At 41.8% G+C, this 13,733-nt stretch overlaps 2 protein-coding genes across 2 annotated transcripts in view; one reads left to right on the top strand and one right to left on the bottom strand.

Annotated features, from left to right (window-relative positions):
- The window catches only part of SLC25A12 (solute carrier family 25 member 12), a 185,385-nt gene extending 175,293 nt beyond the window's left edge, over nucleotides 1–10,092 (bottom strand). Inside the window, exon 1 of the mRNA XM_057550811.1 lies at nucleotides 9,936–10,092. Within this exon, the coding sequence (XP_057406794.1) occupies nucleotides 9,936–9,953 (18 nt within the window). The 5' untranslated portion in view covers nucleotides 9,954–10,092. The remainder of the gene's footprint in view (nucleotides 1–9,935) is intronic.
- Nucleotides 9,840–13,733, top strand: part of METAP1D (methionyl aminopeptidase type 1D, mitochondrial) — a 79,703-nt gene continuing 75,809 nt past the window's right edge. The window contains 2 exon segments of the mRNA XM_028166774.2: nucleotides 9,840–10,127; nucleotides 10,129–10,270. Coding sequence (XP_028022575.2) covers nucleotides 9,840–10,127; nucleotides 10,129–10,270 — 430 coding nt within the window.

Raw genomic sequence — 13,733 nt, forward strand, 5'->3', positions numbered from 1 at the left:
CATATGTGAAATAAAAACAATACTATGAAAAAGGAACAATCAGTGAATAAGAAAGAGTTCTTAGAAATTTAAAATGATTGTTATAATTCAAGCAGCAGAAACGTGGGGTATAAAGTTGAAGAAATTCCCCAGAACATCAAAAAAGAGAAAATATGAGAGAAAAGAGAAATCAATGTGGGAAATCTGATAGCTGGCTTATTTTCAGACAGGAAAAGCAAACAGAAGGACATTATCAAAGAAAGGGAGGACAATTCCTCAGAGTGGCAGACATGAATCTTCAAATGAGAAGAGTTCACTGAAGGTGGAGCAGGATTAAATCATCACTAACATTTATGGAGCACTTACTATCTGCTAAGCACTCGTAACGGTCATCTCAGTTCACACAACAACCCTCAGAGGCACACGTGGTATCCTCCTCGAGTGAGGTCGAGGGAGATTATTTCGCCCAACATCACACAGCTAGTAGGTGGCAGAGATAGGATTTTAGCCCAGGCAGTATAATTCACTTGCGTTTTTAACCACTATACCACTTATCTAAAAGGATCCACGTGTAGACTACATTATTATTATTATTTTTTAAATGAATAGCCCAGTTTGCTTTTTTTTTTTTAAAGAAATTCACGTTCTTTTATTTATTTATTTATTTATTTATTTATGACTGTGTTGAGTCTTCGTTTCTGTGCGAGGGCTTTCTCTAGTTGCGGCAAGTGGGGACCGCTCTTCATCGCGGTGCGCGGGCCTTTCTCTATCGCGGCCCCTCCCGTTGCGGAGCACAGGCTCCAGATGCGCAGGCTCAGTAATTGTGGCTCACGGGCCCAGTTGCTCCGTGGCATGTGGGATCTTCCCAGACCAGGGCTCGAACCCGTGTCCCCTGCATTGTCAGGCAGATTCTCAACCACTGCGCCACCAGGGAAGCCCTAGACTACATTATTAAATTTCAAAACACTGAGCATAAAATAAAAGTGCTAAAAGCTTTCAGAGGGGGAAACTTGGGAGAGGAAGGGGAATTTAAACAGCACCAGACTCCTTATCAGCCATACTTCATGCTAAAAGACAATGGAACAATGACTTCAGAGTTCTGATGGAAAATGATTTTGAATCAAGAATCCTACACGCAAGTGTGAGAGAAAAGAAAGGTGGTTTTGGAAATCTATGAAATCAGAAAACTTACTTCACACACTTTCTGATGAAGTTACTCGTCGATCTATTTCAACGGCATGAAGGTGAAATCAGAGCATGTAAGATGTGGAGTACAGGAAATAGTAAAACTATTCTGATTCCAATAAAAAAAATCTGAGGATGGCAACTGAATAACACATCCACAAAAGTAATTGGTCCAAATTAGAATAGGAAATTACAAAAAAAGTGTAAAGAAAGTCAGAGTCTAAATATAATAAACTATAATTGGCATGGCTTTGAGCAGTAACTAGAAACGAAAACAGTTCAAATTGGTTGAGTCGGGTCAAACTAGGAGACAGTAGGATGGGAGACTATTGCTTTTCGTTGTAAACCTTGTTATAATTGCATGTTTTTTAAAACCAAATATGTGTTACCTTGATATAAAATTTTGTTTAAATAATATTGTTCAGCAACTGAAGCTCCATATAATTGTCAAATAAAATACAACTGTAAACTAAGGAAATTTTAAAAACAAGTTTATCTGAAGCAGGTAAGTGGCACCTTTAAACAGTGAGATTGTGCTCAGCCTGACTTCCACAAAGCAGAATTTGCCAAAAGAAAAGACAGTAAAGAGCTTTCTTTAAAAAAAAAAAAAAAAAAAAAAAAGGGCTATACTCAGTTCTTTTCTTTGGAAAGTGATTCTCCAGGGAGCCATAGTTTACCATATACTTTATTTGGCTACCAAAAGCAAACTGTCCCCATCTTTGACACACTGGCCCTACGAATCAACAGACACTAAATGTAAAACCAATGCTTTGAAATTTTTCATGTCATAATTTGGGGGGCTTTTCATTAACCCTGTGGAGAAATATGCAGTAAAAGTGTAATGCGGTCTCATGAACATCTGAAGAGCTTTTGTGTGTAAAATGCTACAAGAAATGCCTCATAAATGTCTTATAAAACAAAAAATTTTTAAGACCTCCGGTGTTACAATGTACACAGGCTGGAAAAGGGGCAAATCTTCTCTCCTATGACCTTTCCGGGCCTCACTAGCTTTACCTTAAAATTGGAAGGGGTAGGGTTCTAGTTGGATTAGGTGATCTTTAAAGCCCTTTCCAGTTCTTCAACTGTATTCTCCCTCTTCCAACTCCATAAAAGACCAGTTGGAAAACGTGCTTTGGTTAGACTCTCAGTTCACCTGGACAGTTCTTTAGATCTTTAATGAATAATACTGGCAGGTGAATCTGTGCAGAAGTCTTGGGCTGCGCAGTGTGTTTGCCTAGCTCTCTGAATCCCCTTTGTGAAGGCTGTGGGGCCACCACAGTGAGGCTTGTTTGCTCTCTGCTCCTGGAGCAGCTGCCGCCTTTCTTCCTTTATCCTTTCTCCAGCAAAGGAAAACGAAGTGACGTCTGTGTGTGCCTCAGATGAGGAGAATGCTCTCCAGACAGGTTATTCTCGGGTTAAAGTGGATGGGGGAGCACAGAGGGGCTCAGCTCAATGGGAAGAGAGGTCGAGGCAGCATCTGCCCCCTTGTTTGTTTCAACAGCTTCCGTCCTGAATACAGAATCTGTTGAGTGAGAGGCGAGTAGAAGTTAAGAAATGCAATTTAAGCAGTAGTGCATTTCTGCTTAGTTTGTCAGCCAGTTTGGGGAGTGGAGGTGGAGAGTGGGAGAGGGAAAAGGGACACACAGGCTAGTTTTCTTTTTCTATTATTAAATCCCTTGTTATTTCATAATCTCCACTTTGGAGATTCTTACTGCAGTGTAGTCTGCATAACTGTTCACTGACCAAGGAGTACTGCTTCATACTTCTAGGTAGGAAATGTCAAAATCACAAATATTTTCAACCTCTGATCTTAGTGGTCCAACTGCTTTCTATATGAACTGGTCTCACATAACCCTACAGGACACTGTTTACTCAAACACACTACAGTAAACACAGAACCATAAACCCAGCAGAAGGGTAAGCAAAGACGAAAAAATAGGAGAAGGTAACCAGGAATGTACCATCATTTCAGGAGGGAAAGGGAAAAAACAGTAAGAGGAGTAATCTTATAGAAGGGTGGAAACATTGGAAGAAGAGAAACAAGGGCAGAGTGAAGGCAAAAGGAAAAGAGAATGTACAGTAGACAGCAACAAAGACATAGGTAATACTATGCATTCCTGTCCTCTCACATGTGGTTTGCCTAGTCTGTCTTTTATTCTATATAGATGTGTGACTAGTCACAGTAAAACAGGTAACTTCCCTTAGAAAGTTCAGCAAATGGTATATGCACAGAAAGAACTCTGGATGAATACATATCAACGTATTAACAGTGATTACCTGGGAAGAGCTTTTCTGGGGAACTTCTACTTTCTGTATTTTACACTTCCGTATTTTTTAAATGTTTTTAAAGAGCACATATTACATACATGTGTAAACAAAAAAGAAAAACCAAAACAGACTTAAAAAAATTCTAACAATGAGATCGAGAGCGTTTTCCTTTCTCTTTTTTTACAAGTGTGGATTAGAGATGGTAAAGGAAGCATTATTTCCCTTTCACCTTCATCTTTGCAGGAAGGATTTTAACAGGTGCAAGTTCCTGGGAATTTATATAATTAGAATTCAGCATTTTTCTCAGTTCTTGGCAGCCAGGGATAGCCAAAATCTGTGACCCCTCACACCTGGTGTTGCTCCTAAGAGGCTTATAGTCTCAAGGGTACTTGGTCTTTCTTTATGGACAATTTTGTGAGCATGTTAGTCTCAGCTTTCCAATTGGCTTCCTAAGAACAAAAGTAGTATCACATCTCCTTGGAGCCTAGAGTAGGCACTTAAGTATCTATTGATTGGCTGATTGATCACTAAATTCTCTTGGAAACTTTTTGCCTTTCTTCCTTACTCTGCATGGAATTCTTCATTCTCCAGAAGTGTGTAAGCAGGTGCTACTTTTCCAGGGCTTACTAATTGAGAATGGATGATAGTCGATAACGGTACACGTTTTTATTTAGATTTCATGGGGCAAATACACCTCTTCTGCTTTAACCCAGCTTCCATAGAGCCAGTGCCAAGAAATGAGGTCAGGGAAGCCCTGTCCCTCAAGATAAAACTCAACAGCCACTGTGGAAAATAGTGCGGAAGTTCCTCAAAAAACTAAAAATAGAACTACCATATGATCCAGCAATTCCATTCCTGGGTATATATCCGAAGAAAACAAAAACACTAATTTGAAAAGATACATGCACCCCAATGTTCATAGCAGCATTATTTACAATGGCCAAGAAACAACCTAAGTATCCAGCAACAGATGAATGGATAAGAAGATGTGGTATATGTACAACAAAATACTATCAGTCATAAAAAAGAATGAAAGTTTGCCATTTGCAACAACGTGGATCGACCTGGAGGGTATATTATATTTAGTGAAATAAGTCAAACAGACAAAGACAAATACTGTATGTTATCACTTATATGTGGAATCTAAAAGATGAAACAAACTAGTGAGTATAACACAAAAGAAACAGACTCACAGATACAGAGAACAAACGAGTGGTTACCAGTGTGGAGAGGGAAGGGGAGAAGGGCAAGAGATAGGCGTAGGGGATTAAGAGGTAGGAGCTACTATGCCTAAGGTAAATAAGCTACAAGGATACATTGTACAACACAGGGAATACAGCCAATATACTATAATAACTATAAATGGAGTATAATCCATAAAAATTTTGAATCATTATGTTGTACACCTGCAATTAATATAATATTGTAAATCAACTATACCTCAATTAAAAAAAAAAAGATAAAACTCAGATGCATCAGTGAGTGAGGTCTGGGACCACCCTCATCCTCTTCCTTATGGTCTTCCCATCTCTTCCCTCCCTTGGCCCCTGCCACCATTCCAGGTGGCCTGCTGCTCCAACAATGTACAGGCTGTTATGCTGAAGCACTATTTCTGCCTACAAATCTCCCATAATATCTTTCAAGCCAAGAGGTTGGAGCGGCTTTAAATGAATGTGGGCCAGACTGTGCCTGAGAGCAACAACTCCCTTGGGACAAAGTTTGGTCTTACCCTACAGCTAAGTTAGCCCTATCTGATCCCATTCCACTCTGCTTAATCACAGTGACAGGCTGCACGGGAGGGTGCAGCATGCTACTTGCTGAGCCCGCTTGGATTAGGCCTATAAATGGCTGGAGAGCCACAGAATCTTCAGAATTTCAATGTAGGAGGGGCTCAGGTAGGGCAATCTTGTTAGAAGGGGGTGGAACTTAAAGTTTCATTTGCCTAGGAATTACATGGTCTAGAAAACATCATTATACAAATCAAAAATGGGGGGGCAGGAGGGTCACACACGATGCCAGCCCCCCTCCCCTGCCTCCTGGCTTCCTCTTGACACCGCTAGAGACGAAGGAAGCAGGGCACAAACAGCACGGACAGATCCTCTTGCACGTGACACTACTTTTCCTCAAGAAAACACGGAGCATTGACACATTTTCTCTAAGGGTCCCCCTAGATTACCCAGTAACATCTCCATCATTATCTCAAGTGATTGGTATAGGAAACAACATTCTACCAGAAAGTTGGCTGAGAGTGCCCTAGAAACTTTCTGCCTGAACATAGAATCATTTGAAGCTGGACCTTAACTTTAGAGGGGTCCAGTCAGCTTAGACAGCTCCTTGTTATATGTGCAGATTATGTTTATGCAGGACTCCAAGTTCTTGGAAAGAACGTTCATTTGACTTAAAAAAAATGTAGAGTAGCCCCCGCTCACCGCAACTAGAGAAAGCCCGCACGCAGCAACAAAGACCCAATGCAGCCAAAAATAAATAAATAAATAAATAAATAAATAAAAATTTTTAAAAGCTTTAAAAAATGTAAATAAATAAAAGTATTTCCTCACACTAAAATCGAACACATTGGAGGGCAGGATGGGAAATATTCTTCTCAAGCCATAGAGTAAACTGCTAAGAAACGATCCTGATATTAAACCAAAAGGCTAATTTTTCTGATTCAGATGGCAAAACTGAGAAGCAAGCTCAGGAAGGGAGAATGAAGGCACCTGAGGCTAAATGACAGCCCTACTGAAGCTGTGCAGGCCCCAGGGCACCAGTTTCCCCCAGCAGGCCACAGAACCTGCTTTGTGCCTAGTAGGAAACACCACTTTATTTCAGTTAGTCTTATGTGTTCATATGTACCAAGCTTCTTCTATAGATATGTAAGCACCTTAGTCTTTATTTTATAGTCTATGTTTTTAAGTACCTTGCATTATAAGTAATCTTCATAAGTACTTTAAAATCTAGACTGTGTAACAAGTTACAGGATGATGTATTACAAAGCAAAATTTATTTTTAAAAGGATTTACTGGGACTTCCCTGGTGGCGCAGTGGTTAAGAATCCACCTGCCAACGCAGGGGACATGGGTTTGAGCCCTGGTCCGGGAAGATCCCACATGCCGCGGAGCAACTAAGCCTGTGCGCCGCAACTGCTTAGCCTGCGCTCTGGTGCCCTCGAGCCACAAGTGCTGAGCCCGCGTGCCACAACTGCTGGAGCCTGCGTGCCTGGAGCCCATGCTCTGCAACAGGAGAGGCCGCCACAGTGAGAGGCCCGCGCACCACAACGAGGAGTGGCCCCTGCTCGCCGCAACTAGAGAAAGCCTGTGAGCAGCAACGAAGACCCAACGCAGCCAAAAATAAATAAATAAATTTATTTTTTAAAAAAAAGAGATTTACTTCATGTAGCATAATCCCTAGAGCATTTTAAACTGTTAATCTGAATTACAAATTCAGTATCTACATTATAGAAACCAATATAATTTCAATTTTATCACAAACTTATATACAGCTTTTGAAAAAGTTATGTAATATAAGTCTAAAATAAACTATCATTAAGTAGAAGAAGGAGGAAAGAAAAAAATGACTTTTTAAAAATGAGAATGTCGGAATTTATTTCTGATTTATTTCTTTAATAAAAGAAGATTAGATTTTAAAAGATGCTAATAAAACAATCTTTTAAAAACCAAGGTAAAAGACCTATAAAGCAATAATTAATCACAATTAATTAAAATATTTTAACATTTAAGAATGAATTTCTGGACACAGAAACTGAAGGTATTAGGAAGTTATACTTTATTTCTTGAACCCTGGTTTTGAAAAATTATTCAACTTTTTTTTTCAAGAAACACAAGTACAAAATCTGAATAATGGTGGGAGTTCAAATCAATGAAGTGCCACAACATAATTAACCTTCATTTCACAGATGGGAAGATGGGCAGAAATGGAGTAGAGAAGTGAGTCAGTAGTAGTTACTCAACTAAATGAAAGCAATCTAATGCCCTAACACCCAGGATCATAGATGTTAGAATTGCCAGGGATCTTAGATGTCAGGGGTCCAGCCCTTTTTTATACCGTTGATCAGTATGCATATATCTCATAAATTGATGATTTTGGAGGACATATGCTGGCAGTTCTTAATCTTTCTAAGGTCAGAAGGATGTGATGAAAGAAGCTAAATCAAGAATCGGTGCACAAGCTATCACCTGTGCAAGTTCATATCTGCTTCATTTCTAGCTCATCCTGCATATCCACATCCTTGCTGAACTTATTGGAAATTTCCTCACTGGATTCCACTGTGGTGGTGCCAACTGAGTTCTCATAGTGTTTCCTTTTCCTTTTCCTTCTAGTTGCAGGGGAATAAATTGTGCATTGGTTTTCCAAGGATTGGCTGAGCTGAATCACATGAACATGTTTTCTATTTCAGATGTGTTTGAAATTGGGCTTAATGCCTTCTGACATTTCTCTAGGTACGTCTAGGTTTCTTTTTTTTGCACACTTCTTGAGACTCGGTGTTCTGCTAACTCTCAGGCTCCTTTCCTGAACTCAGATTGTTGGCTTCAGTTACACTGAGGACAGATTAGCACGTTCAAAAACCTTCTCCTTGGAATTGATCTGCGTTTGAAAAAGGTGGGGCTTGAAGTCACCTGAAAGAGTATTTTTCATTCTCATCCTTGTATATTTTATTTACCTCAGTGGAAAACATCTTTTCTTTTTATCTTTCAAGGTGACCCAAAAGCATACAAAACTGGGTCTCCAAGAAGTATAGATGTGTCCTCTAATGAACTACCCAAACTCACTCTTGTTTTTCTCTTTCTGACTTACTTCACTTTGTACGACAGACTCTAGGTCCATCCACCTCACTACAAATAACTCAATTTTGTTCCTCTTTATGGCTGAGTAATATTCCCTTGTATATATGTGCCACATCATCATTATCCATTCATCTGTAGATGGACACTTAGGTTGCTTCCATGTCCTGGCTATTGTAAACAGTGCTGCAATGAACATTGTGGTACATGACTCTTTTTGAATTATGGTTTTCTCATATTATGGTACCTACATACCCAGTAGAGGGATAGTCTGTCATACAGAGTGAAGTAAGTCAGAAAGAGAAAAACAGATACCATATGCTAACGCATATATATGGAATCTAAAAAAGTGGTACTGATGGACCTAGTGGCAGGGCAGGAATAAAGATGCAGATGTAGAGAACGGACTTGAGGACACAGGGGGTAAGGGGAAGCTGGGATGAAGTGAGAGACTAGCATTGACATATATACACTACCAAATGTAAAATGGATGGCTAGTGAGAAGCTGCTGCATAGCACCAGGGAGATCAACTCGATGCTTTGTGACCACCTAGAGGGGTGGGATAGGGAGGGTGGGCGAGAGGTGCAAGAGGGAGGGGATATGGGGATATATGTATATGTATAGCTGATGCACTTTGTTGTACAGCAGAAACTGACACAACACTGTAAAGCAATTATACTCCAATAAAGATGTGAAAAAAAAGTAAAAACATCAGGACTATGTAGTCATTAAAAAGAATCAGCTCTAAGTGTTCTAAGATTTGATGTTTATGAGTGGAAAAGCAAGTTGCAACAGTAAGTATGTGATTCCATTTAAAATCTTTACACATATTTGCCTGTAAAAGGCATGGAATGACACACACAGTGGCTGACTAAATAGTGGGATTGTGGTGTGTAGAGAGGGTGAGGAAGGGGATTTACCCTTTCTTTAAAAAATCATTTCTGAATTGTCTGGGTTTCTCACTGAGTGTGTAGTTAAATTCTTAAATATTAATTAGGAGACATCACACATGTTCACCAAGAATCCTTATCAATCTTTACTGCATTTGGAGACTGTTACATTCTTGGTTTGACTGGGTCCATGCAGAGTTCAATTCCTTCACCAGACATTCCTTGACTATCAGGTTCTTTGCTGGGTACCAGGCTACCAAGATGATTAATACCTGGTCCATGACAGAATGGAAATCTGCCCCAGAATGCAGATAAGAGGAACAGCGAATTTGGTAAAAATGGACACTGTCATCACTAGGGATACATCAGCTCCCTCACTTGATTCATAACTGGCCTTCTGTAGGCTTCATCTTTCGGCAGCGCAATTGGCAGACGTCATCCTCTCATTGTTAAAAGTCAAATTTAGGATTAAGACTCCACTTAATACCGCTGAGCTCGAGGTGTCCTTGGGGAAGGAGAAGTCCCCTGAATATACCCACTGTGGTACCCAGAATAGATTTTGCAGCTGCACACAGATCCTGTCTTGTCTGTTGTCTCTGCTGAGTAATGTAGATTCTGGGACAGCAAAGGGGCAGCTGGTGACTTTGAACCAAATTTTACCTTTCAACTGAATCCAGGGAAATAATTTGCAACAAAGAGCAGACGATGCAAAGTGCTATGTTGAACGCTAGATTGTGCTTTATTTTTTCCTCCCAACTTTACGTTTCCATGCGCCAAAATGTTGATGCTACAAATATTGGATACCACGCTTACCTGACAGGCTTCTTCCATCCCACCTGGGCGCGGGGGCTCAGAGCGAGCGCGCGAACCGCGGCTGGAGCCCGTCTCTCGCGGCCGGAGCGGGCTCGGCCGGCCGCGGGTTCCCCTACTGGCCCCGGTGCCCGAGCCGCTCCGCCGCCTGGGCTCCTGCAGTCAGCCCCCGGCGCGCACGCGCACTCCCCCTCTGGCAGCCTCGGCGCCTCCGGTCTTCGGCAAGGCTGCGACTGGACGGCTCCAACGGGCGGGGCGGGGCGGGGCGAGAGGTCGCGGCCACGTGACCGACGCCAACATGGCGGCGCCCAGCGGCGTACACCTGTTCGTCCGTAGAGGTAAGCACCTGGAAGACAGCCCCACGGGGCTTCTCACTGTCGCTCACTGGGTACGCAGTCGGGTTCAAAGGAATACACGTCCGCGATCAGACATCTCGGCGCACACGAATGTGCTTTCAGTTCTGCGGACACACGCAGACACACTGCCACAGGAACATACCCACAAGTGTTCATTTGTCACTTGCCTAGATCACGTCACTGCGTGGCATCTATTTGCAGTCCCTCCTTGAGATTTATGGGACATTGTCTGAGGTTTTCTTCGCCCACGTCAGTTGTGTGATTGCTGTAGCAAACTTTTTTATTCCTGCTGCGGAGCAATGAACCTACAGTAACTGAAATGCGCCTGGACACCCAGTTGCCGCAGAGAAAGCAACTTGTATCCGTTGGCATGATACAACACGTCTTTTGGGGAACTTGCAAAATGTGATTATTCTCTTCCATTGACTTAAAGTTAAAAAGAGGAGAAATTTTGTCTGGCTAGCTTTCAGTAGGTGTTACTCTTGTGTGAGTGGTGAGAGTTTAGTAAATGTGCAAATACTTTTGCAGGTGAATCTTTGTTGGATTTGAACCGGTTTCTGAATCTTTGTTGGAAAGAACTAGGAAGTTGTTTCAAGGATGGGGGAAGAAGGGAATTAAAATATTTTCAAGGACTATTTAGGTTTCAGGAATGTAGGAACAACAGTCCTGTGAGGCAAATATTATTTTCACAATAAATAGCTACCGTATATTAAGTGCTTTTGAAGTACCTGATACTGTGTTAAGCACCTAACATATGCTAGCTACCTTTTAAAACCCAGTGACTTAGGCATTATTCTCTGCTGATGAGAAAAGTGAGACAAAGAGGTTAAGTAATAAGACTAAGATTGCACAGATTGTAAGAGGCAAAATGGGCATTTGAACATGGCACTGATTTCTTTCTTTCTTTCTTTCTTTTTTTTTTTAAGTGCTCATTCCTCTGCCCTGCATGGCATGGTCTCTTCACAGAAGTCAGTGTGCAAAGTTCAGATGAGACAGGACAAGTATGATGAGCATGTGGGAGAAGTAAAAAGGAAGATGTTTCTAGAGAGGAAGGAGGTTGGTAGGCAGTTAGACCTCAGTCTTTCAGTGTAATACAGTGTTAGTGGAGATGACTAAGGAGCCACAGGAAGATATGAGGTGAGAGATGATGTAGGCAGTATTTTGGACTGGTTGGAAGGGAGGGTGGAGGCCAGTGTGAGAGTACAGCCTTGTGAAAAGAGCACCAATTTACATCTCTTAAGATCTGGGTTCCAATCCAAACTGTTTACTAATCAAGTTACTTTTTTTCTGTTTCCTCTTTTGACAAGAATTAATGGCGTTTAGACTTCTTTTTTGTGCACTGCAGGTAATGGTGAAGAGGATCTGGGCAGATAGTCAAGGTAGAGGAGGAGCCAAAACACACACACACACACACACGTGTTATATACACACACATATATGTATGCATATGTATATAATCTCTTTGCAGAGTATAGAAATAACATATTCGTCTTCTTTGTCACATGATTTTGACAAATGGTGGTTCAGACAATCTTGGAAAAAGCTATTACAGAAATAGCTATAGTAACCCATCCCACTATACCCCACAAGAGGGTTATCTTCTGACTAGAAGAGGGGGATCTTCTGATTACAAGAGGGAGGGAAAATATGTCATCAGGAAGATATTTAGTGATCGGGAAAGGCCCCTTTATGGGCTATTCATAATTAGTTTTATTATGCATTGCAGACAGGTTGTCCTGTACCACCTGCTCTCCGCCCCCCAGGGTTGAAAATGAAGGGTAAATTTATGAAGGGTCCTCTCTTTTCTCTCTTCCTCCTTTTCACCCTTTTAGATTGATGTAAATTAATCTACTATAAGGCTTTATGTGCCAGGATTTATCATCAGCATCTATGTGCACCTTTCCCTCTTGGAAAATGGGAAGAAGAGGGTTTTTTTTTAATTTAATTATTTTTGGCTGCATTGGGTCTTCGCTGCTGCACGCGGGCTTTCTCTAGTTGTGGTGAGCGGGGGCTACTCTTCGTTGTGGTGCGCAGGCTTCTCATTGCAGTGGCTTCTCTTGTTGTGGAGCACGGGCTCTAGGCGTGCGGGCTTCAGTAGTTGTGGCACGCAGGCTCAGTAGTTGTGGCTCGCAGGCTCTAGAGCACAGGCTCTGTAGTTGTGGTGCACGGGTTTAGTTGCTCCGCGGCATGTGGGATCTTTCTGGACCAGGGATCGAACCCGTGTCCCCTGCATTGGCAGGCAGATTCTTAACCACTGTGCCACCAGGGAAGTCCCAGAAGAGATTTTTTAACCTCTTAAGGAGGGCATAAGGTTTCTCTCATGACTCTCCAGCTCATTGTAGCTTTAATCACAGTACACCCTCTATATAGTAGTTACCTACTTCCTCTCTCCATCCCCATTCCTAACTAGATTGTTAATTCTTGTTGAGCAGGAACCATGTCTTATCTATGTGTCTATCTTAATAAGCACAGTACCTGGCTCAAGAGCTTACTGAATTGAGAGGCTGTTAAGACTTGTTCTCTTCTCAGGAATTCCCTGGCGGTCCAGTGGTTAGGACTGGGCACTTTCACTGCCGAGGGCGTGGGTTCAGTCCCTGGTCAGGGAATTAAGATCCCGCTTAATATCCCGCAAGCCTTGCAGCTTGGCCAAATTTGTTCTCTTCTATCATGGGCTAAGGGATGGGTGGAAACTATAAGTAGTGACATTGGAAAGGGGAAAGGATGGATTAGTCTCTTGGAAGGTAGAGAGAAGGTAACAAGAGCCTTTTAGGGATGAGGGTACTCCTGGTATTAGCACTGACACTAAATCCCTGATCACGGTGCAAAATCCCTACCCTGGCGCCCCAGGAGCTCTCTCCTTGCTTAATCTCTCACTCCCAGTTCCCACTTTATTAGAATCTTTGCTCCAGCTCTCGAAGCTGACACATAAGATCCTTTACCCAGTGAGTATGGGAAGGAATGGTGAAGGCAAAGAAGGGGGCATATTTTCTCTTTTACACTCTTGTTCCTTTTATGAGCCAGTCTCTCCTGGCTTGCCTCCTGTTTCTCTGATTTTCCCAGGCTTCCACTAGGCTCTTCTTCTACTTCTAGGTTTATAAATATTAGTGTTCCCCAGGATTCTGTTCTAAGCCCTCATCCCTGTTTCCTCTCTTTGTTGTCAGCAATCAAATTTACCTACCTCAATGACTGTCAAATCTATACAGTTTTTAAAAATCAACAGAGTATCCTCTGGAACTGAGCACCAGGTCTGAATGCCAGCTGTCTGTTAGGTATCTTTTCCTAGATGTCTCACAGGCCCTTTAAGTTCAACAAGTCCAATATGGAAATGAATATTCTCCTGCACATCTGCTTCTCTGCGTATATACTCTGTCTCCATTAATAGCATCGCCATCCAGGCAGTACCTAAGTGTAAATATTTAAGGGCTTTTGGTCCCCACCACTGCCT

The sequence above is a fragment of the Balaenoptera acutorostrata genome, chromosome 8 (genome assembly GCF_949987535.1).
Source record: "Balaenoptera acutorostrata chromosome 8, mBalAcu1.1, whole genome shotgun sequence".
In the NCBI taxonomy this organism is placed as follows: Eukaryota; Metazoa; Chordata; class Mammalia; order Artiodactyla; family Balaenopteridae; genus Balaenoptera; species Balaenoptera acutorostrata.